At 35.4% G+C, this 24,922-nt stretch overlaps 3 protein-coding genes across 7 annotated transcripts; 1 reads left to right on the forward strand and 2 right to left on the reverse strand.

The window, feature by feature from the left end:
• Nucleotides 1–483: 483 nt before the first annotated feature.
• On the reverse strand, nucleotides 484–10,387 carry LOC132178743 (nucleic acid binding/RNA binding protein). 4 transcript variants are annotated; one of them, XM_088515855.1, is made up of 8 exons: nucleotides 10,146–10,387; nucleotides 8,818–8,886; nucleotides 8,087–8,206; nucleotides 7,262–7,344; nucleotides 7,077–7,152; nucleotides 1,619–1,804; nucleotides 1,249–1,377; nucleotides 484–849 (listed from the first exon to the last, which is right to left on the reverse strand). In XM_088515855.1, exons 1-8 carry the CDS (start codon nucleotides 10,224–10,226, stop codon nucleotides 688–690), a joined length of 906 nt encoding a protein of 301 aa, XP_088371981.1. In that variant the 5' UTR covers nucleotides 10,227–10,387; the 3' UTR covers nucleotides 484–687. The 4 variants fall into 4 exon arrangements, with proteins under 4 accessions (XP_088371981.1, XP_088371984.1, XP_088371985.1 ...); XM_088515858.1 differs by having other exon boundaries at nucleotides 8,087–8,388; nucleotides 10,146–10,166; XM_088515859.1 differs by lacking the exon at nucleotides 10,146–10,387 and adding an exon at nucleotides 8,533–8,618 and having other exon boundaries at nucleotides 8,087–8,388.
• On the forward strand, nucleotides 3,177–5,538 carry LOC148586073 (uncharacterized). Its single transcript, XM_088515179.1, has 2 exons — nucleotides 3,177–3,985; nucleotides 5,331–5,538. The coding sequence occupies exons 1-2, from the start codon at nucleotides 3,177–3,179 to the stop codon at nucleotides 5,536–5,538; spliced, it is 1,017 nt and encodes a 338-aa protein (XP_088371305.1).
• A 6,183-nt stretch (nucleotides 10,388–16,570) lies between the features above and the next one.
• Nucleotides 16,571–20,525, reverse strand: LOC132177153 (protein NRT1/ PTR FAMILY 4.3). Of its 2 annotated transcripts, XM_059589389.2 has the most exons (5): nucleotides 20,330–20,525; nucleotides 19,813–20,030; nucleotides 18,952–19,392; nucleotides 18,140–18,282; nucleotides 16,571–17,665 (listed from the first exon to the last, which is right to left on the reverse strand). In XM_059589389.2, exons 1-5 carry the CDS (start codon nucleotides 20,424–20,426, stop codon nucleotides 16,765–16,767), a joined length of 1,800 nt encoding a protein of 599 aa, XP_059445372.2. In that variant the 5' UTR covers nucleotides 20,427–20,525; the 3' UTR covers nucleotides 16,571–16,764. The 2 variants fall into 2 exon arrangements, with proteins under 2 accessions (XP_059445372.2, XP_088371961.1); XM_088515835.1 differs by lacking the exons at nucleotides 19,813–20,030; nucleotides 20,330–20,525 and adding an exon at nucleotides 19,587–19,648.
• Between the last annotated feature and the right edge of the window lie 4,397 nt (nucleotides 20,526–24,922).

The following is a 24,922-nucleotide window of genomic DNA, read 5'->3' on the forward strand; positions in this document are numbered from 1 at the left end:
CCCACGTGGTTGGCTTCAAATGGTTTTTGGGTTGATTTCTGTATGAATGATAATGAGCGTACTTTAAGATCTGTTCTTTGTTCTTCGGTCGAAGACAACAGATCTTTTGTATCTATTCTTTGCTCGATCTCTTTGTCTTCGTCGGGAGACAAAGACGAATAGTTGTCTCGATTGAAAAATTAAGCCGAACAGATAAGTTGCAAGTATAGAGCTGAAGAACACAGATGAAGATCTGTTTGGACAGATCTTTGTCCTCAAGCCCGGGAGGCCATTCGAGTTTAAGAGGCAAAGATGAAGGGATCTTCGTCACATGGTGGCTACTCTATCTACCTTGTTTGAAGATAGCCAAATCTTGCGTCGGGCGTATATAACATGCTTATAGTTGGAATACAGCACACTGGGCTTTGGTTTTGAAACAACTTCTGGCGTCATATTGAAGAGAACTGAAGAGAACTAAACACAGTATAACAGCAACAAGAGCCATCTGAGAAGAGGAGATTTGTTTCATTTAAACACCGCCTCCCAAAGTTTAACTCCATGCTAAAGATCGAATTGCACAAAAAAAGAAAAAAGGAAATAAAAGAAAAGATTATCTCCTTGCACAATCAGGAATATTTTGTTTCAAGGCTCGATAGTTCAGCAAGGAGGTAGATTAAGTAGATACAGAGCAAATGGTAAACTCTTAACCTACTCATCAGCCTCAACAGTCGCTCCCTTGAGATGCAAGTGCTTTTCCCTCTTCTGAAATTCTGTCAAACCCTTTCCACTTCCAGTCACGCCAACCTTACCAAACGGGTCTTCAGGAGACTTGAAGATGCTCTCCCGCTTACGCCCGGAAAAGAAACCAATCTGACAATGTAATCAGGAAACTACAAATTAGGGAACAAAGAATAACATGCACTCAGTAATATAGTGGGATGGAATCAAAGAATAATATATAAATATACGAGTAATATGGTTAAGTAGACTATTATACGACTGTTATACAACTTGATGTGACAATGAAAATCAACTCTTGAATCAGCACTTAATAATATAAAATAAAATAAAACAAAGTTGTAAAATAGTCTCCTAAATAGCATTACTCCAAATGTATTTGGAGTTCTAATCTAGTGAGAATGAATCAAGGTGTGAAATTGTCTAGAAAAGTGAGGGGGCGGGAGGGTTTCACTAAGAAAATAAAGATTAGTGAAGTTCAGTGCATGCTGCAGGTGCGTATCAAAATGTAAAAATCTCTGAGAAACGTACCTTCTTAGTCTTGCCTTTGGTTGTTTGGAACTGCTGCCAGGCATTCTGCCGCTTATTTTGTGTTACTTCAAGTTGCTCCAGCCGCATCTTTGACTTAAAAGCGTGTATCTTCTTACGCTTGGCAGATTTCTGTAGGGGTTTGTAGTTAGCAAGCATAAAAATACACATCATAATGTTACTTGGAGGGTGAAAAAACAAAGTTATAAGAACCATATAAATCTTAAGCATCCCACTATAACTATTGTGACAGGTTTGTTTAAGCCTATCAAATATCAGAAAACTAATGATATCAGACTGAGCAAAAAGATTGTCAGCTCCAGTTATATAGATATCCATTGTTCTTTAATGGTAAGTAGCATGCCCAACTTACCACATCCTCCGGGTCAGTAGGATCTATACGAAGCTTCGCTGGTAAACTCCGTGACTGGAAGTCCATGGAAGCAGCTAGTGCAATCTTACGTTTGATAGCTTGTTTGGTAGCTTCAGCCACTCTCTCAGCTTCAGCCAAAGTATTGACAACACCCTCTTCAATTGGCCTTACATTGGCAGGATCCACCTAGAATTAGCAACCATGAGTAATATTCAATGCTGCTGTTGATCTAAGTCTATTCAAAAAAAGCATATGACTTGCAAAAATTGCAAGTGAAAAGATTGAAACTAATAACATCTGAACAGGCTAGTATGCAAGGGCAAAAGAGAAGACCAATATCTATAAAAGGGATTCACAATCTCATGCATTAACTTAAAAGATAATATTGATAATGAAATTTTCTTTAAATTTATCCTGTTTAAGTTTTATATGGATGGAGAAACAATTTAATTAACTTTTAACAGAAGCTAACCCTTTTTTTTTGTTTGGGGGGGGGGGGGGGGGGCGGGTGGGGAAGGCGTTTTACAGCATTTCAAGGATAGTTTCAAGAAAAAGGTAGTATAGTTAATCAATTATCTATTATAATTAGTTAATTGATTAACTATCTAATTAAAATAGATAATTGATAAATAAAAAAAGTTAATCAATTATCTCATTTGATATGCCACTTATTTGATGTCATTTACAATCCTCATATGAGAGAACCTGCAACATGAATGACATTATTATTATTTTTATTTTTTTTGACAAGTCAATGACACTCTCATTCATAAGAAAGTGCAAAAGAGTTGTTCCATGCACCCATGCATCCCTAACAAATTCACACAATAAAAACAGGCTAGTGACATCCCACCCATGAAAATTTAACATCTACACTTTTTCCTATTAGCAAAGGGTTGCTCTAGGAAATGGCGCATGCATCTAATCAGCTATTCACATATTTGTTTCTATCCACATTTATCAAAATTTGATATTTCCTTTTATTATTGAATAAGTTCTCTACTTACCCAAAATAAGTGTCATCTACTTATCATTAAAATCATTTCCTCCATAAAAAATTTCTTTTTGTCCCATATATGCAAAAATTGTAACAGTTTACTCTTTTATATGATGAGGCACGGGAGAAAAATATAGATGGCCCACTGAAGTCAATTGCATAAGAGCATCATCAGCTATCATCCTCCGAATGCTCTATCATAAAAAGTTTGTTATACAAACCCTTGGCAAAGAAAAAAAGGATTTGATACTGGTGGAAATGATTCTGCAAAGTGGTTATAATAAGTATAATGACAACCGGATGGCTACAGTGAAGATGGTATTGCAATAAAGGTTAATATGACAATGTAGTGGTTGTCAATGGCTGTACATCATACTAAAGGTGGTATTAATGGTAGAGCCATTGCAGTGGAGTTCATGAGAGACAAGGGACGGGCTTGTTGTGGTTATGATGATTGCTTTCAGAAAAGTACAATTGTATGATTGCATTAAATGAGTAAAAGGAAAAGTACAGGGCAAACAGTAAAGAAATCTTTTTAGCGTTTCTTATTACTCTTCGGGCATGATGGACTTCTCAGATTTCATTTCAGAGAATAATTTGGTGGATATTCCGATGATGGGGGGTCAATTTACTTGGTCTAATAACCAAGAAAATGAGAGTTGGTCGAGGATTGATCGGTTCTTACTTTCCCCAGAATGGGAAGATCATTACCCAGTAGTGTCACATAGGAGACTTCAACGCCTGCTTTCCGATCACTTTCCTTTATTACTGGATTGTGGGACCCCTTGTGGAGGTAATAAGTCTTTTAAATTTGAAAATATGTGGCTTAAAGCAGAGGGTTTTGTGGATAAGGTCTCTTCTTGGTGGGAGTCGTATTCGTTTGAGGGTTTACCTAGTTATGTGCTTGCTAATAAATTGAAATCCCTTAAAGTGGACTTGAAAAAATGGAATGAGGAGGTGTTTGGGGATATTGGGAGGAAGAAGAAAGAGCTGTTGGGAGGTATTAAAGAGCTGGATGAGTTGGCAGAGTCGAGAGGTTTAGACCAGGAGGAGAAGATTCGGAAGGCAGACTTGGTGAAAGATTTGGAGAACACCTTGTTGTGTGAGGAAATTCATTGGCGACAAAAATCGAGAGCTTTGTGGCTCAAGGAAGGGGATCGAAATACTCGTTTCTTCCACAAGATGGCTAATTCTCATCGTAGGGGCAATCGGGTGGAGGTGCTTCGCATAAATGGTGAATTATCCGGGGATCCAGTTGCAATAAAAGATCACATAGTGCAGTACTATCAAGGCTTATACTCGGAACAAAGCACTTGGCGTTCTAGAATGGATAACCAGCCGTTTTTGTCTATTGATGAGGAGGACAATAGGTGGTTAGAAAGAGATTTCGAGGAAAAGGAGGTTTGGGAGGTGGTAAAGGGCATGGATGGTGACAAGGCTCCGGATCCAGATGGCTTTTCCATGGCTTTTTTTCAAGCTTGTTGGGGTGTTATTAAACAAGATGTTATAGCGGTTTTTGCTAAGTTCTATAGAAGACGTCAATTAGTGAAGAGCTTGAATACAACTTTTATTTTCTTGATTCTGAAGAAGGCGGAAGCAGTGGAGATGAAGGACTTTAGGCCCATCAGTTTGGTGGGAGGGGTGTATAAAATTGTTTCTAAGGTGCTTGCCAATAAGATGAAAACTTTTTTTGGTTAAGGTCATCTCCTATTCTCAAAATGCTTTTATCGGGGGTCGGCAAATCCTAGATTCCATTCTCATTGCCAATGAATGCGTGGATAGTCGCATGAAATCAGGGTTGCCAGGTGTTCTTTGTAAATTGAACTTGGAAAAGGCCTATGACCATGTCAATTGGGATTTTGTTTTGTATTTGCTGCATAGGTGTGGCTTTGGAGAGGGGTGGAGGGCTTGGATAGAGTGGTGTATCAAGTCGGTTAGATTCTCCATCCTTGTGAATGGTTCTCCGGAAGGCTTCTTCAATAGTTCGAGGGGAATTCGGCAAGGGGATCCTCTCTCTCCCTTGTTGTTTGTGCTTGTTATGGAGGCTTTGAGTAAAATGGTGAATGCGACGGTAGAACAAGGCCTTTTGACTGGTTTCTCGGTGGGAAATAGGGTTTTATCGGAGTTGATGGTCTCTCACTCTTTATTTGCGGATGATACTTTAATCTTTTGTGAAGCTTCTATTAAGCAAATCCGGTATATACGTCTCATTCTCTTATGTTTCGAAGCTGTATCGGGTTTGAGAGTGAATCTGGGAAAATCCAAGATTGTGGCAATTGGTGAGGTGGAGAACATGGGGGTCTTACCTAGTATCCTTGGGTGTAGTGTTGCCGAGTTGCCTATGAAGTATTTGGGTCTCCCTCTAGGGGCGCCATACAAGGATATGGTTATGTGGAATGATGTGATTGAAAAGATGGAGCGCCAGATGGCGGGTTGGAAGAGGATGTATCTCTCTAAAGGAGGTCGCCTAACTCTCATTAAGAGCACTTTGGCTAATCTTTCGACTTACTTTTTGTCTCTGTTTCCGATTCCTATAAGTGTAGCTAAAAGGATTGAGAAAGTCCAAAGAGATTTCTTGTGGGGAGGAATGGGAGATGAGCCTAAGTTGCATCTTGTAAGTTGGAATCACGTCTATCGTCCCCTACGCTATGGTGGTCTTGGCATTAGGAAGTTGCACCAATTTAATCAAGCTCTTTTGGGGAAATGGCTTTGGAGATATGCGAATGAGAGCAAGGCTCTTTGGTGTAAGGTTATCAAAGCTAAGCATGAAGACAAGGAAGGGGGGTGGTGCACGAAGAAGGTTTTGGGTTCCCATGGTGTGGGCCTTTGGAAGCACATTCGTCTAGGTTGGAATTTTTTTGCCAAAGGGATTCGGTTCGAGGTGGGGGAGGGTTCGAAAGTTCGTTTCTGGCATGATATTTAGTGTGGGGAGAATTCCTTGAAGCAAGCTTTCCCGTCCTTATTTAGTATCACCAGACACAAAGAAGCTTGGGTGAAGGATAATTTTACTTGGAGGAGTGGGAGAGTTGAATGGAATGTCATTTTTGTTTGGCCCGTTCAAGATTGGGAGATGGATTTGGTTTCTCCTTTCTTTGATCGGTTGTATTCTTGCAAGATTTCCATAGGCGTGGCAGATTGTATGTGCTGGATTTCATCCAAGAAAGGAAAGTTTGAGGTTAAGTCGCTCAACAAGGCCTTGTCCCGCTCCAATCAAGAGGCGTTTCCTTGGAAGAGCATTTGGCGCACTAAAGCTCCTATGCGAGTGGCTTTTTTTGGGTGGACAGCGGCTCTAGGCAAAATCTTGACACATGATACTCTGCGTAAGAGAAACATAGTGGTAATGGAGTGGTGTTGAATGTGCAAAAAGTCCGGAGAGACAGTCGATCATCTTCTTCTCCACTGTGAGCTCGCAAGTGCTCTTTGGCATTTGATTTTTATTCGGTTTGGTTTGCATTGGGTCATGCCTTGTAGGGTGAGGGACTTGTTCGATAGTTGGCGGTCGGGAGGACGAACCTGAAGCGCGGTTGTGTGGAAGATGATCCCTCTGTGTCTTATGTGGTGTATATGGAATGAAAGAAATGCTAGATGTTTTGAAAATTCCACTAGGACTATAGAGGAATTGACCCACTTTTTCTTTTTTACTCTTTATTCTTGGACGGCTGCTTGGCTAGCTCCATTAGAGATTAGTTTTTCTAATTTTCTTTTTCATTTATCTCCCTCTTAGGCGCTCTCTATTTATACCTCCCGTGTATGTGGGTTGCGCCCCTTTGCACTTTTGATATATAATACATTTACTTATAAAAAAAAAAAAAAAAAAAACAGTAAAGAAGGCGAAGAAAGGGAAAATAAGAAGAAAGAGTTAAAGACAAATGGATAACAATGAAGGTGCCAGCTAACGTAGGTGTTAAAAAGTTTCATGACATCATAAAAAACTTCGTATCCAATTCTGCCTTGCCTAGGTATGCAAAGGTATAGGGGAAGGCCTCTCCCAAGCCTGTATAGCCCATGGGACCAAGTGATATAATGTATCAAATGAAAAAAGAGGGTGAATATACTAATGGCAGCAAGCCAACTAATCTCCCCAAAACCCATGATTGAGTGGCCTCCAAATTTTGACACCCATGTTATGGAACTTGCTGCATGTTGAATAGCAACACTAAATAAAAGCTTCATGATATAAAGAATAAATTTGGAAAGTTGTTATTCAAGGATAAAAGATCTTGAGCTAGCTAAGAACTTAAACGTTTCAGGTTTCACAATGGTGCATCATGCCTTATGTTAAGCTATGAGAATCTGGGCAAGCACGTTTCTCAAATGACAAGCTTTACTTTTCCTGATAAAAAATTTGAAGAAATGTAAATGCTAGTGGCAAGCTGGATGCAACATGATGAGGATAGAGGAAGAGGATGCATTAAGGAACAAAGACTTGACGATTCAAAACTGTGGCTACAGAAATCATACCTCTTCTCTGTTCCCCCATCCATCATAGCAAATATAAAAGCCATTTGGAGTATGCGCCTCAATTGTTCCATCATACCTGAACATTCAACTAATCAAACACAGGAAACCAAAGGTAAAACAAATGGGAAAGAAAAACTTAAACACAATTTGAATGAAATTCAGACATCTTTATTTTTTTCACCTACCACTCCCCATCATCACTCCAAACAGCTTGAACTCTAGTGCCAATGGGTAAGTTTGCGTGATAATCGGACATGCTTCCTGAGTCCTACATTTGGGGGGGGGGGGGTTGCGGGGAATATTACCACCAGAGAAAGTGAGGAATCACCCAAAAACACATTACAACATAAACAGCCAACATGTATTTACCATCAGTATAAAGAAAAAACAGTAAATGTTAGATGAACACTTCGGCAATCACAAAAGGTAATGAAGTACGGAATCAATACAATCCTCAGCTGCAATAACAGTATGAAGCAAGGACAATATCCCCATTCTGTAGCCCCACACCAGTCATATTGGATGGTTTGTTCCAACGATGACATTGCAATGTGATGATTGCACATAAATTCAAGACACATAATCCTTATCTAAGCCATGGCAAGTGATATGACAATTGCACACAAAATAAAATGCAAGACACCATGTTATATCATCATGCGTAACAGCACAACATTGTGAAACAGAAACCATCCACCCCCCCAGAACCAAAAATGAGATTCCAAATAATAGGCAAACCATAACTTTTGGAGGAAAAATTAAGAATAACACATAGTAACATTCATATAATCTCTGGAATTAATAGCAAGACAACGAATTTCTAGCCAGTATATCCTTTTAAACTCAATTTAAAAAACAGAACTTCTATATTTTAAATAGAAGCCAAATCCAGTAGTTGCATTTAAAAAATTCCCCATTCTAACACATAATTTCTGCCTTCATGAGGAAACAAAGCGCATTTTCCTCCCAAGAACCAAACACAAAAATAAATCAAAAGGATGTGGATTTACCATTTTATTCCCCTTAGACTGAAGCAAACTTGGAGACACTCTACCACTAGTCCCCATATCTGATCCAGAAATATCATTTTGCTTTGCAGTTGCAAGGAGTTCTTCCGTCAAAGCAATCACCTGCATCAACACAACTTTAGCCCTAGCTCAAAATTCACACAAAAATACATATGAACATTCATACTATTAGTAACACCATAAGGCCAAATTAACGTCATATTTCGAACTAAGAATCTCAGTGTGAACATCTGAAATCAGGTGAGAGGAAGAGAGCAGGCTGGCCATCACGACACATAGCACACCTGCACAGGAACCAAGATAGAAGTGATGTGCATCTTGACGAAATTCTCAGTTGTCACATATAGATCCAAATAACTTTCTCATTCTCCACAGGGTTCCCATCCCTGAAGTCTACGAACTTTATTTAACATAAAAATCATCCTCACCTTTTCAGTCCTGAAATGAAAAATAAACCTCCACAACTGCCATTAGAAGTTAATTGATGTTGCTTTTGTGAGCAACATTTTGATTCCTTCAAAAGAGAGAGGGTAGAGAAATAAAAGAAAGAAAGTTGCACAAAAGACTAGACAATGTGACCCTAGCGTTTGACAGAGGTTGACTACATTTCTAAAAACAATCATTCAAAAAGAGATCATATATATGTCAAGGCAAATTTTTTAAGGAATTGAAAAAGAAAAACCAAAAGAATACAGCCATAATGCAATAACTACCTCTTTGAGCTCCCTTTCCATGTCCACATATTCGGAGTTTCCAGGATCATCAACCAAAAGCTGTCTGACCTGTTCCACAGGTGATGCAGAAGTCATTACACATATAACATATGGACAACAATATATAGAGTCCATCAGCCAACAACCTACAGCATATATTTAGTTATTAAAAAAAAAAAATCTTACAAGCTGGGCAGCCAAGCTTTCGGGAACATAGAAAAGAAGAATAGTAAACCAATTTACACAGCCTATAACACCAGTTTCCTGATCCTTTAAATACAAAGGATTGACCACAAAGAATCAGAAACTCCCATTCAATGTTTCACAAGTAGCAGCAATAGCGTAGCCTATTATGTCTTTGTTTGGTTTCCATTATTTTTCTGTTAGCATAAGTACCATTATCTTTTTTTCTCTGGTAACCAATAATGCATTAAGAAAATCCAAGAGAGACTATTATACGAAATGCATACAAAAGGACCCCATTAAGCATCATGTCCAAAGTTCTGTATTTTTTTTTTTTTTTTTTTTTTTGTTTCTTGACTTGCAATACAAGAACAAATGGCATGTTATGTCAGCTTTTATAGATGTCAATAGTAAAGTGGCATTGACACCACAAAAACCTCCTTACTTTACTTCTAATCGAACCAGGCAAGATTGAAGTCTCTAAATTAGAGGACAATCATAAAATGGCAGGGCAGGGATAATATTTCTAAAATTTTGTCTTACTAAACATTATCCTTTTTTCTTTTTCTTTTTTTGATAAATAATGTATATTCAAACATGTGTTACTATGCAACACAGAGCATTGAACTAGAAATTCAAGAAAACAAGTGTATATTGGGTTCTCTCTGTGTTTAAATTTCAGAAACAGTGAGTATAGTATACAAGAAGATTTTAAGGCGCAATAGATTACTCCGAAGAACAGAAAACTGATTATCCTTTATAAGCACTACTCATAGAGAAAAACGACCAAAAAAAAACTTGAGTTAGTTAGTTATAGTTGTGCTGCACTTAGCTCGTCTTTTCTCGGTGACAAAATATATAGAATTTTAATTTTATTTTTATATTCTCTTCTTTTCTTTTCTTCTGGTTTCTCAGCTACCAAACACAACACACGCACATAAGTAGAAAACAGTATTTACAGAAAATGAAAACAATACAAAACTGTAATTCGAATTTTAAATAAAAAAATAAAAAAAATAAAAAAGAAGTAAGCGAATTCGAAACCTTCAAGCATGAAACCTAATCGAAACCATATAGAATCGAAGCAAGAAAAATGAACATATAAACATTAAAATTGAAAAAAGAAAAGGAAAAATAAGAGGCACCTGATGAAGCTGATCCTCGTAGGTCGCGAGATTTGAGGCCAACTCTTCTATGCTCACCTCTTCTCCTCCTCCTCCTTGCATTTTTTTCTAAATTTTATTTTAATTTTTTTATTTCAATTTCAACTTTTTTTATTTTTATGTTTTATTCAAACAATTATTCTCCGATGGAGAGACTTTGTACAAAGAACGCAAAGAAGAGAAGAGAACGCGAAAGAAGAACGATGAAAGTACAAACCAGAAACCCTTCTCTAACATCTACAGAGAGAGAGGGGGGGGGGTCGGACTTTAGACGCAACAAATGGGCCTGTCGTGGGCCGAACTTTAACTTCTTGGGCCAGGTTTAGGTTTGGATCTTGTTTAGTTGATGCAAGTTTCTATTATGATAAACACCCATTTATGAAAATTCTCATTATCTTCTTTTTGACAATTTTGCTAATCATAAATAACATCTTCACTAATCATATATTTTATGGAGAAGAACATAATAGAATATTACTAAAACATAGGCCTTTTTATATAATCGAAGGCTTTTCTTTTTGATTTGTAACCGACAAAGCCTTCCTTTAAACTGAGTTAAAAGAAAATTATTCTAATTTAATCAATTAAATATGTATATGATAATTAAATAATCACATGCATTTTGGATAGATGTTAATTTAATATATTAGATTAGAGAAAAACATTTTCTCATCTTGCAATGTAGCTGTTTTTTTTTTTTTTTTTTTTTTTCCTTTTTAATTAAGATTCATAATAATTTCAATTTTTTTTTTTTTAATATATCTCATTTGTCTCATAATTACTGCGTAGTTGTTCAATTTTTTTTAACTCTCTTTTCTTTCAAAGAATATTTTCACATTCTTTGTGTTATTTATTTTTAGGGAAATTATATATAAACTCCTTAGGTCAACGCGCTTTTATTAAAAACTCTTTGCGTATTTGTTTTGCAAAAATTTAATCCTTGGGTTACTCGAAACTACTAAAAAACTCTCTACCGTCAATTTTTGTTAACTGTCCTTAATCCACTAAAAACTCCTCATTTTATTTGATTAAAATATTAATTTAATTTAAAAAATTAAATCTTTAAAAAAATAAAAAAATAAAAATTTGAAGGGTGGCCAGGGGTGGTGGTGCCACCCCTGGCCACCCCCCAACCCCTATGGGGTGGCCTACGGCCACCCCATAGGTGGTTTGTCCACCCCCAGGTGGTGTGGCCGCCCCAAACCACCCATGGGGTGGCTCGCGGTCACCCATTTCCATCCCATAGGGTGGCTCGCAGTCACCCCATGGATGGAGGGGTGGCCTGCGAGCCACCCCATAGGTGGTTTGGGGTGGCCCGCAGACCACCCCAAACCACCTAGGGGTGGCTCGCGGCCACCCCATTGGGGGTTTGGAGGCCACCCCTCCACCCATGAGGTGGCTTGCGACCACCCCCTTGGGGGTTTGGGGTGGCCTCCACCCATGGGGTGGCCCGCAAGCCACCCTAAACCACCTGGGGGTGGCCGCAAGCCACCCCAGAACTACCCCTAGGGTGGCCTACGGCCACCCCATAGCGGTTAGGGGGTGGCACCGCCACCCCTAGCCACCCTTGAATTTTTTTTTTTTTTTTTTTTTGTAAGATTTAATTTTTTAAATTAAATTAATATTTTAATCAGATAAAACGAAAAGTTTTGAGTGGATTAACGGCAATTAACAAAAATTGACGGTGATGAGTTTTTTAGTAGTTTCGAATAACCCAATGACTAAATTTTCGAAAGAAAAAAAAATACCTAAATTTTTTTTAATAAAAACGTATTAACCTAAGGAGTTTATATATAATTTCCCTTATTTTTAACTTTCAATTAATTGCTTCAACTCTGTGAATAGAATCACTAGAATAACGATCATATCCCGTCAAATCGTTTTTGCTACATGGTTCCATCATTTTTGTTGAATCAACAGTCAACACCTTCGTAAATGGTAACTCACAAGCCATAATGGTCATTTGACTTTATGTGGTTGATTGATTTGATTTAAGTTCGCATTTCAATTAAGAATTTATTTAGTTATCCATAAGTTTTAATCCCAACATGTAGATAAACTTTGGACTAATTAATCATTTCCATATGTAATTTTGACATTCAGCTCGATCGCATATTAACAGCCTATAGGCTGCCTACTCTAAAACTTTGGACTAATCACTTCCGTATGTAATTTATTCGATTTAGGTTGCCTCCTCAATGATTTAAATCTGATTTCATACTTAGCATGATGGTGACTCTGATACCGAATGGTACAAACATTGTGGTGGCTCTGATACCAAATAATATAAACGTTAAGTAAAACTTATCTTTGAAAACTAGTTTACAATGAGAGAGTATCAAAAACTTATATACACATAGTAAAAATTGTACTTGAGCCATGTGTTAGAAAAATTGATACCTTATAAAGTCTTTTAAATAGCCCAATATATAGCATATTGAGACATCACCCAACCCAAGAGTTTAAGTCTATAACTTTAGGCTCAACTATTTTATATTAATTACTCACACGTATTACTTCAAAAAAATAAAATAAAATAACAAAAACAAAACAAAACAAAATTACTCAAAGTACTTATATGTCATCTTTCCTATTTGGGATTCAAACATTTCTACACTTATACTCAACAATTTTTTTCTCACGTGCATGCCCATCACCATATTGGTACTCTACCCTTCAAACACAATTAAAAAAAAAAAAAAAAAAAAAAAAATCAATTTTATGGGTCATTTCCAAGATTTATTATTATTTTTTTTTTGTTTCAAAGAAATGGCGGAAAGGGGCGACCAATGTAATTTTCCCCTTTGACGTGACCATCGGGGTTTCCACCCGCTGTAAAATGTTTGATTTGAGCCATAACTACTGCCTGCAAAAGTGAGCCCGTCACCAGAGCCCCACCAAAATACAAGTTGATAAAGCTTCCTTCTTAACAGCATCTGGTTCACGGACTACTACCGTAAGCGGGTTCAAACCCATCAAACCATATTGGTACACTCCCCCTCAAACATAATTTTTTTTAAAAAAAAAAATCAATTTTATGGGTCATTTTCAAGATTTTTTTTTTTTTTTCTAAGAAAGGGTGGGAAGGGGCGACCAGTGTAATTTTTCTCTTTGGGCGTAACCATCAGAGTTCTCACACACTGTGGAATGTTCGGTTTGAGCTATACCTACTGCCTGGGAAGGCGAGTTCGTCACCACAGCCTCACCAAAATGCAAGTTGATAAAGCCCCTTCTTAGTAGCATTTGGTTCACAGACTACTACTGCAAGCGGGTTCGAACTCGTAATCACTAGGAAGAAAGGAGAAAAGAATTGAACATTATCCCTTACTGCTTTACCAACTCAACTACCAGTGGTCATTTCCAAGATTATTTGCAAGTGAGCTATGTGGGTTTGTCCACGGACTCTTGTTTGTACCTTGTGCTATGGACCTTTGATTCTTATTTCAATCTGGGTTGTTAATTGGTACACCGTGATGTCTCTTTGACTTATTTCTTATGCTTACATGTGTTGCACTCCTATTGGATGTAACTTTTGGTGGAAATAAATGGATAATTTCACAATGGCTTTTATACACAAACTCGTAGGTATATATACACTAACCAAGAGTCATAAATCTAAGACTTTTACTTAACTCAAAGGCCTCGATCCATATCCGGTCCAAAGATTAACATATTCAAGCAACCCTTTGTTCCAAAATTAATTAATCCATGCCTCTTCTTCAAACCCAAAAAAAATAAATAAACAAATAAATAAATTTTTTAAACAAAATAGTTTCATGCATGCATGATATATAAAGGCCAATATATAGCTTAATTTATGAATTGGTTTTACATTGAAACCAAGTGATATAAAGATTAAAAAGAGATCAAAGGGAGCTATGGAACGATGTCGTACGAGGAGACTTGCAGCTATGATGATCATTATACTGATGCTAGTTGTAGCCGAAGATATGGATTGGTACCTGTTTTGCGCTAAAAAGTGTGATTCTAATTGCAGTGGATGGCGGCTCCACTTCGAGTTTTACATGGAACATGTTGCTGATTGTATGATCAAATGCATAAAGCGTCACTCTCCTTATAATTAGCAAATATATGATCAGGTCATCTACGATTGTATTGCAGGTAGATCATGAAAACCAATTTTTTTTTTTTTCATCTCATATATATATATATATATATAAGCCTTTCTCTCTCTTTCTCTCTTTCGATCGGATATGTAATAAGAAGGAAATAAACTATGCTCTTGATCTTAATAAATTAACTCTTATTTTAAAGAGTTTAAACTGCAGATTGAATATTGTGAATTTAATTATCTTACCATTTTTCTGTATTTAATTATCTTTCTTTTTTTCTTCTTCTAATACTACGATGAGTAACTATTTGTCCCAAAAAGAAATGACCCAAATTGATTAAAAAAAATCACTCAATCATGGTTCTAATTAACATAGCCTATTTTTACATAATTGATATCTTGCCAATTATGTTGATGAAGAGCAGTACAAAGAAGAATTTCCTTGTTCGATTCTGAATGACATTAGGTTCGCTTGGGTTGGGAGTTATGGGCGCAGGGCAAGGACTCTTGTAGCTAGTTTGTATAATTGTATATATCCCAACATTTGGGCCCAAAAGAGGAATGTCATTTGCTTTGCCCACAAGTTATCACCAAGGATATATATACTTCGTTAGCTTTGGGCTTGCATGGAATTTCTTCTAGTCTTCGTGGGAGTTGTTGACATGTTGCTGGTAGTTTTCTCTTTCACCTTCTTCATCGCGAGGATTTCCTTTGGGTTGTAGCTGTAGATAGGACATGTTGTACAAGGTTGATAATAACTATATATATGTACTCTTTTAATTTGTTTGGTCCGTTTCGGTTTTTTTTTTTTTTTTGTGAGCTGTTTCCTTTCGTTATTTCCCTGTATTTCTTTTGTTTCTGTTTTTCTGTAATGTTTCTAGTAAATTAGTTTGTACAACTGTCGTATGTTTCTTGTTTTCAACTCATCTAAAAAAAGAAGGCATACTTTGTTAAATATTAATTTAAATATATTATCAAAGTAAAAGTCATGAATTCAAACATTATCTTTATCGTTTACCTCTTATTTTAATTAAATATTTTACATATTTAATCTAACTTATTAATTGAGAGTTTAAACTTACACGTGAAAGAGCATTATAATATTAATTAAATAATTAAGCTTTTGGTTTATCTTCCATTTCAATTAAAATAATTCATGTATTGTCTAGTCCTACTCATAAAGGAGATTATTAAAATAATTAAATTCAGCATTTCCATTTTCACAGTACTTCTAGTAAAACTTGGGCAAGTTTGGCATGGATCTTCTCTTTATCTTGCTTAAAAGCTTCAGATTCTACCCCAATCTAATCAATTTTTTCACCCGAATTCGATTTCTTCCCAACTGCTTCAACCTCAAACAGTACCACTCCTTGAGACTCTGAAGTTATCCGTTTTTCAATTCCTTCCTCGGCAAAAACTTTTTTCCCACAAATAATCCGCATTAAAAATAATACAAATTAAATATTCAAATTAAAAAGATGCAGTTGGAAATACAAGACGCCCCCTCACACACAGAGACGCACATTTGGTAGACCAAATACTCTTACAGTGGGGTAAACCATTATCAAATCCATGACTAGAAGGATGGAACTCCAGCCTTCATGAGTGATTGTTTTCCCTGGGGGAGAGGGGGAGGGGGGGCCATGCATGCCGACTTTTAGCGAACAATTTGATTTACACTTCGCGAGTGGTGTTTGGAGGACATGTTTGAGACATGTCTTTTTTGTTAAAAGTTACATCATTTGACAAAATGAACATGGAAATGGCAACAACTCCAGTACATTTTGTAATGGATCACACATCTCTCTCTCTCTCTCTCTCCAGAAGTCACTTTTTTCCTTTTTGACTTTATTCATAGAGCCATAGAGCCTTCATTATGTTCCATATGCATGCATGACATCATGTTAGATAGATTTCCTCTAAAGAACACTTCCTCTCAAGTAACAAATTAAGCTGTGGCCGGCCACCACTTGCGCATTCCTTTCTTGTCATTCAAAAGAGAGTAATGAGGCCCTCTCCATGATCAAAGAATGACATTGTTGTGCAGGTAAAGCAGATACACATAAAGATATATAATGCATTACATGTTGTCAATAGGGTTAGATATAATTCCTCAAAAGAACTTGTGTACCCTTAAAAAGTGCATCTTCTTTTCCCACCTTTCTCTTTTGCATTTTCCAATTTAGTTTAGTATCAAAGCATATGTTTCAACAAAATAAGATATCTCTAGATCATACGTCTTCTTTCGGTCGGCAATTGCATGAATAAAGTATATATCTATGTGAGTTTCGCTTATAAATTATTCTCTTTTACCCGATTGCCTCGATATTGCATAGAAAGAGAAAAGAAGAAGATATTATATCTAGACATTGGCCTCAATGAGAAAAAAGTAAATTAAGAGTGAGATACATGCATATAGCTTTCTGCCTCCAAGGTTCACTGGATGGCATTCTTTTATAAGTATATACAAAAACTATTAGCCTCCAGAGAGCCCCTTATCCCATTACATATATAAAGCAAGATGCTTAATTAAGATATATTATGATCATCAGCTCCAGCGTTTTTTGCATTGTTGAAGCTATAATGGTTATAGTCCTCAGCGTGAATCTCAAGGTGGGATGTGCTTGATGAGGTTGAATTGTTAGCAGAATACCACCTGGACCAAAAGAGATAGTTGAGGAAGTTGAGGAAGCTGAGGGCGGCCAGCAGCCAATAGAAAAGATCTAGCCTGTCTTTGTTCAGATCATTTTCATGGAGCCAACCACCATTTGAGGAGCTTGAGGTGATCTTATTCACCAATGAAACCAACAGGGAGCTCAGATAAAACCCAAAGGAGTATGAGCAATATGTCATGGCTGTTAAAAATGCTTGCATCCCTTTCAAGGATTGTTTGTAAAAGAACTCGATGAGCCCTACAGCTGTGAACATTTCAGAGAATCCAAAGATTAAGAATTGTGGGGCGATCCAAAAAATGGATAATATTTTGCCTGAGTTCACCGCTGAATCCCTTCTCTTTTTCTCCATAATGGCAGCTGCAACCATTGAAAATGTTGCAAAAAAGAGGCCAAATCCTATCCGCTGTAAAGGGGAGATTCCGGATTCGTGGCCTGTGATTTTTCTGGCAAAAGGGACGAAGAAAGTGTCATAGAGAGGGACTACAAAGATGAGCAATATGTATGGGATGGCTTGAAGGGAAGCTGGTGGGATGTGGAAGGATTTGGTAAGCTGAGTGTTCATTGCACTTCCTTGTTGAACTGAGAATGTTTGGAGTTGAGCTAAAATGGTGTTGAAAATAATGGTGCATGCAAAGATGGGAACAACTGAGATCAGAATCTTCACTTGATTCACTTGGGTAACACTGCACAATCTCCATGGGCTTTCCTTTGTATTAGCCCCATCTTGGATTTTGAAACAAGCCTTGTCCAAGAACCTGATATTTTGACCAAATTGTTAATTAAAAAAAAAAAAAAAATCCCTAAACTTATTAAAATATAAATTTGGTTCTTCAATATGGTCAAAAATTGCGGAACTTGCAGCAATTATGCCACCATATTCTCAAGCATGCTTAAGAATTGAAAAGGGAAAACAAAGAAAGAAAGAAAGAAAAAAAAAAGTAACTTGATGATGGGGGCAATAAAAATAGGACTGAAAAGATAGCATCATAGCGTGGACTAAAAAGATTCGTTCAAATTGTCTAAACACCTACTCGGGTTAATATCAGATGCCTTTCACGTATGAGCTGCCAATTACATGCTGAGTGAAATGTTTGAACATAGTGAAAAGTTAAGGTTAATTAATTTGCTGATCATATTCTTTAATCTTATAAATCTTATTGTATTTCATGTATGATCTGAAAATGTGTGACGATGAAATGGAAAGAAATGCCTTTGCCTTTGAAATATACCTGAACTTTTCAGTGTGAAGGAGACTGCCAGTGTCAGAAGACAATGTAACGTGGTTATTTGGTACGTTGCCTTGGCTTCCGTGAAGACTTTGTCTGTTAGATGGACACACCTGCTTTCTTTTTGAAAATGCAGCGACAAAAACCTGAAAAAGAAACATTGCGGAAAAGACATACACATTAATTAATTTTTTTAAAAAAAAGGAAAATTGGTAAATTGAATGAGATACATATTAAAAAAAAAAAATGAAGTTAATTAATTAATTATTATTATTATTATTTTATGATCCTGAGCTAGCAGATAGTACTACTTTTACTGATATTATATTTGTATTTATATTTTAAAAGCTTATATTATTTATTTATTCAACAACCGCAATCAACATATATGGACAAAATTGCATCCATAATTGGCTGAATCAAACAGTTAAACCCATCATGGAGAACTTTAATAAATCACTAAAATGCATTCTTTATTGGCAGAAGAAAATACCAAAATATTCATCCCAGGTCATAATTGTACAGTAAACTCATATGTATGAGGAAATTAAGGAATCAATGAAATTAAATTATTCCTAATAAGTGAGGTACAAGGTATACACATGAAAGATATATATGACCCAAAAAAAAGGTACTTCTCTTAATATAATAGCATATATACACAATAATATAAAAAAAAATAATATTACTTTTCACGTTTATTTATCATATTTATTTTAATTGACATGACAATAAATCACTTAAAACACGTTTTATATATATATATATATATATATATATAATATAGAAAGATAAGAGCGGTTGAGAATAATTACTTGAGCAATGGGGGTGAAGATGCTGCCTTGAGGGGCCTTGTTCCGATAATAAAGAGTACCAGAAACCAAGCTGATTAATCCCATAGCCATGGCAGCAGCAGAGACTCCAAAGCCAACATCCATGCCAGAATGAGTTTGAACCCACACAAGAATAGTAAGGGCAATAAGTTCACCCACAGAGAAGGCAAAATAGGCAGCATTGAAGTAGGTGGAGAGCTTCTTGGATTGCTTGGGATTATCTTGGTTGAACTGGTCAGCCCCATGTGCAATCATGTTGGGTTTGACACATCCACTCCCTAATGCCACTAAGTAAAGTGCCACAAAGAATATCAAAGCCTTCATGCCCTTTGCTTCTTTACAGTGTTCTCCATCACTCAGCATGTTGCAAGGTGGTGGCTTTAATTGTGGAAGATGTGCTTGAACTGAGAGTAATATGAAACCCTGCACAATATTCAAATAACAATAAATTAAAAAAATTAAAAAAATAAATAAATAAAGTGTAAGATTAGAAATCATGTTCTCTCTCTGATCACACACATAAAGAAAAACAGAAAATTTTACTGTTCAGAAAATATAATTTGATAAAATAATAAATAAAAAAGGAGTATACGTTGAGAAAACAGTAAGATCCAGACCAGGACCAGTCCTCTCCACAGGATAATAGATGTCATTGTTGTTGTGCCATTACAGCACTTTCGGTTCTTCAAAAGCTTAAAAAAAAAAATGAAGTAATTGGCCAATGGTGGGCTTACAGCCACTTGCGTGTTGTGGGGGGTTGACTAGTTAGCTAGAGAGTAGAGAGAGACAAAAAGTGGAGGGAAAAAGAAAAGGTGATGTGAGATAAAAGGCAAGAAGGCTTACAGAAAGTTCGACAAAGCCAAAGATGAGCATGGTCCAGAAACTCCCAAGATAAGAGTCTGAAAGGTAGCCGCCAAGGAGCGCGAGGAGAAAGACAGTTCCCACAAAGTTTGTCACTATGTTTGCTGACTTTGCCAAAGAGAAGTGCATCTCGTTTATCAAATATGTTATCAGGTTGTTCCCAACTGCAGCTATGGCCATTATCTCAAACGATTGTATCCCTGTGAAAATACATATATAATCACACACAATATTTATAATAAACTCCCCAACCCAAATATATGCATAACCAATGCAATAGTAAGTGTAAAAACAAAGTCTGAGAGAAAGAGATAGCAATAATATTAAGAAAATTACGATTATAAGATTGCCTGAGTTGATATTACGGTAAAAATCAATCTTTACTGTTACGTTATCCCAGTAGTATGACACTTATATAAGTGTCTATTTATATTTTAATACCCACATATATATGGAAAAAGCATGAAAGATGAAGATGAGGAATTGAGCAATTAAGTACCAAGAACAAAAGTAGCAGCTTTCATCCCGCCATGTTTGATAGGGTTGGAGGGTCTCCCTCTCCAATCAACAGTGGTATCTTCACACACTCCAGACATTTCCAAGCTCTCCCTTTTACTTCTCTCTCTCTCTCTCCCAAAGCAAGGTAGCAAAAGAGAAAGAGAGATAGGACTTGCTAGAATTGTTATGCTGAGTTTGAGGCAGATGAAGTGGCTTGCTCTTAATTTATAAAGCCAAGCTCTCTACCTCTGTCGCAAAATGAAACTTCCTGTGAAATTCTAAACCCACACGCACTATGCCCACGTGGAGAACACTTCCGCCAGAAAATGGATAGAGTTGGTGTGCTTTTTTGATGAATGAAGCGTGTGGGTTGCGTTTTGTGAGTAGAGTTGACATGGAGAGTTGCCTTTTCGGCCCCCTTAATTTGGTGGTCCATATCGAGCTTAGTAATATCTTCTCTCCCACATATGATATATTATAATAATTCAAAATCCATTTCTTCCTTTTAATTTAATTATATTATTAATATATTATTAGTGTTTTAGGGAACTTAACAAACACATGATTTTTAATAAAAAAATGGTAAGTGTTCTTCTAGTGTTTTTTTAGTTTCCTTCTAACTGTGATGTGACTTTTAAAATTAAATCATCAATAGATTAAAAGTCAATAATGATAATCTCAAATTTAACAGTAATTTTAAAAGCCACATCACAATTAAGAGAATATTAAAAAAACACTGAAAAAACACCTAACATTTCCCTTTTTAATATATAAATATAATATAAGTTTTTCTTTTCTTTTTTCTTTCGAGTAATGCCACAAGTTAAATAATGATATCATTTTGTTATTTTCTAATTATTTTAATGAAGAGTAATAGTTCCCCACATTCATTGTATCATTCTATACTCATGGTATCTTTTTTGTCATTTTCTAATTATTTTAATTAAGAGTAATAGTTCCCCAACGTTCATGGTATTATTTTTTTTTAGTGTAAGTCATATTAACCACTCATTCTTGTAATATATTTTTAATACAGAACTTAATTATTTAATTATGTTCCACTTAAATGAATGCATCCTATTTTTCAATATATATATATATATATATATAAGATTAAAACCCACTATTTTAGCACAAACCCACTTAATACGTGGAGATGTCTTCACCGTTCGTATTCGGTAAGAGGAGATCATGCCCATCTTGTTATCAAATAACAGGATGCAAACTGAATTCATTATAAAAGTGTTGTATGGGTACGTATGCATTGATCGTGCATTTTCTATATATGAAATATATAGAACCTATTAGAAGGTAGCACATGATCGATCTTTTGTTATTGCACTAATTTTATTTTATTTTGGGTAATTTTAATTTGCACTAATTAAAGTAGATGAAAATCTGATAAACTATATATGCATATGCAAATAAAATTGCCAACAACTGCTGCCTTTTTCGTACAAATGATTCTACCACTAGCCCTATATTTAATTCAGCTCACATGCATGCAATCCTTTTTGATTTTATGATCTTATGTTATCCTCATTTTATAATCTAGATTCTTTGCATTCTTGTCTAATGAGGTAATACATCCAAAAATTTCTGTTTCGTAAAGTGAGCTCATCTATAAAGCAAAATCTTCCTCATATGATCTCATACATAATATATGAGATTTATAGTAACAAAAATTATAGGATAAAGTCCATTATTTAACCCCATCAAACTACCATCACAATGACAATCTATCCCCCAAACTATCAATTGCGACAATTTATCCTCCAAACTACCAAAACAATAACAATGTACCCCCAATTTTTAAAAAAAATGATGAAATTACCCTTACTAAAATAAAAATAGGATAAAGTCAACTTAACCCCCTCAAACTACCACCACAATGATAATCTACCCATAAAACTATCAATTGTGACAATTTACCCACAAACTACCAAAACAATGACAATGTACCCCCAATTTTTAAAAAATGACAAAATTACCTTTACTAAAATAAAAACGAAAATACTAAAATTTAATTTTTTTTCAAAATTTTAAGGGTATTTTTGTCTTATTGAAAATTTTATAGGGGTAGTTTCGTCATTGTTTTGGTAGTTTTGGGGTTAAATTGTCGTAATTAATAGTTTGGGGTGGTAGTTTAAAGGAGTTAAGTAGACTTTACCCAAAATTATACAATAACAATGCAAAAGGTTTATAATTATATTTTCATATTTGTGTGAATCTTGTGACTAGAGAGGTACTGAAACTTCAGATTTTAAAACCAATGGATTAAGTCAAATTGTTAAAACTCATTAGGTATGTTGGCCTAATTAAGAGAATTAAGAATGATAAATTATTATTTATCTCAAAAGTTTAAATTAATAGAAAATGATAAATTTCATCATTTAATTAATACTAATACTCTCTCTCACGTATAGGATCAAACAAAAGTTGATTAATTAATACTTTAACAAGTTGGAATAATTTGCAAATCAAAAATGGTTTCTTAGAAATTAACATCCTGATTAGGAGAATCAAGTAAACTATGACATGAAAGTACATAAGATTTTGAGAGTGGGAGTAATAAATAAATAAATTGAGAAAAATAAATAATAAATAAAGTTGGAGGTTAGGCAGGTTGTAATTGTAGGTGGGTTCAGCACTGCACTTAGTGAAAGAGGAATGATGAGTTTTGAATTAGTTTGCACTAGTGCAACGTACTGTTAAGTGCTTATTATAATGCATAGTTTGGTGCGGGGGAAAACAAAGACAAGGAAACCAAGTCAAAAGGTTGTCGGTGTTTAAAAACAATATTATGGTGTTCAAAATTTTTTGTGTTCATTGGATAATTAATCCACTGCTTTCTTGTAGCCTGTATGTGCTTTTTATCCTTAGTTAATTTGTCTCATGCAAAGTAGATATTGCAGCTGCATTATAATCTTCAATTAATAAGAATGTCGAAATTGACATGCTACTTATATACCTTGCTTATTTGTCTTCCAAACACCAAAAGGGCCTCATACACCTTACCTTTTATCATAGGCGCAAAGGAGCATTATCTACTTTTCACACATATTTGATATACGTAAACGTGACGTACTTTAAGTAACTTTTCATATCAGCCATTTAAAAAAATAAAAAAAAAAAACTTAAAATGCGTCACGTCAATCTATATGAAATGACTATGAAAAGTACATTACTCTTGCAGTTGTTGTACGTATTTATTCCTTTTTGGTGGACTAACATAGTCATTTGTTTAGTTTTAGCATTTTAAGCCCATAATGAGATGGGTCAATTAATTTTGTGGACACATGAAGACGAAGCCAGTTACTCTTACCCTATATATAAGTGAAGTTGGCCTATTAGATTATATTAGATCATTATGTGAGTAATAGTCTCTCTACACACACAAAACACAGTTTTCTTATACATGTTTGAGCATCTACAAGAGATTCAAGAGTCAGATATTGAAAGCTTGTCTTGTGATTAATGGAGGTATGTGAAATTCTCATCCTTGATCTATACATACTATAGAAAAAGAACAGATCTATTATTAAAATATTCTAACAGCAATATTTCTATATATGGCCATTGCCAAGATTGCTAGGAGAGTAGAGAATTACAAGTTAGCTTTAACACACTGACCAATGCTAGAGAAATTGTGAGTTGGAACAAGTACAACTTGAAATTAAAGGATTTTTCAATCTTTTTCTTTTCTTTTCTTTCTGGTGGCCCAATTTGAAGTATATATGAACGCTAGATTGGACTAGCCTAATATGAGATAGGTGTAAGGGTCTAATTTTTTGCATTTGATCGATAATGGAGCTTTAAGCGTATTTGATAAGAGTAATGTTATATATTATACTTTCATTACACTCTCATCTTATTGAGCTAATGTGATAATGTCCATCAGCCTTTAATTTTTTTATTTTTTCTTTTAACAATGGTTAAGTTAAAAGTTGATAGATGCTGGCATATTAATCTCACTATAGTATGTAATATGTAGCATTAGTCTCAATATACTAACACTTTCATTTCAACAACACAATAATAACTACCAATTCAAATCTTTTTATTTTTTAGTTAATTCCTTCTTTTTCTCTTTTTTTTTTTTACACTTTCAGTTACGAAAAAGAAGGAATAAAGAAGAAAACGAAACAAAGCATCTTTTATATTTTTGACCTTCTTTTCTTTTCTTTGATCAATTTTTTTTTTTTTTTCTTCTTTTTTATTGAAGGGTCAAGCCTAGATTCACTTGTTTATTGACACGTGTCAGTAATGTATAGGTTTGTCGGCAATAGAAAGTCAGTGTTCAATTGCATGCCACCTTAGACAAACATGATCTATGTTATGCTTTGATTTTAAGGTACAAGAAAAGGTGTTTTGAGAACAAAGCGGGAGACAAAGTGGAGACAGAACATATGAATCCTAAGCGGATCCCATATATATATATATATATATATATATATATATATATATATATATATATATAATCCTATGCACAAAAAAAATAGGGGTTGAGAAATTTGGTTTGCCCACTTGAAGTAAGTATGAGTCATACTCATGCCTATATATCAACATTGAAAAAGCCTATTTTTTCTCCACA

The sequence above is a fragment of the Corylus avellana genome, chromosome 4 (genome assembly GCF_965113065.1).
Source record: "Corylus avellana chromosome 4, dhCorAvel1.hap1.2, whole genome shotgun sequence".
Taxonomy (NCBI): domain Eukaryota; kingdom Viridiplantae; phylum Streptophyta; class Magnoliopsida; order Fagales; family Betulaceae; genus Corylus; species Corylus avellana.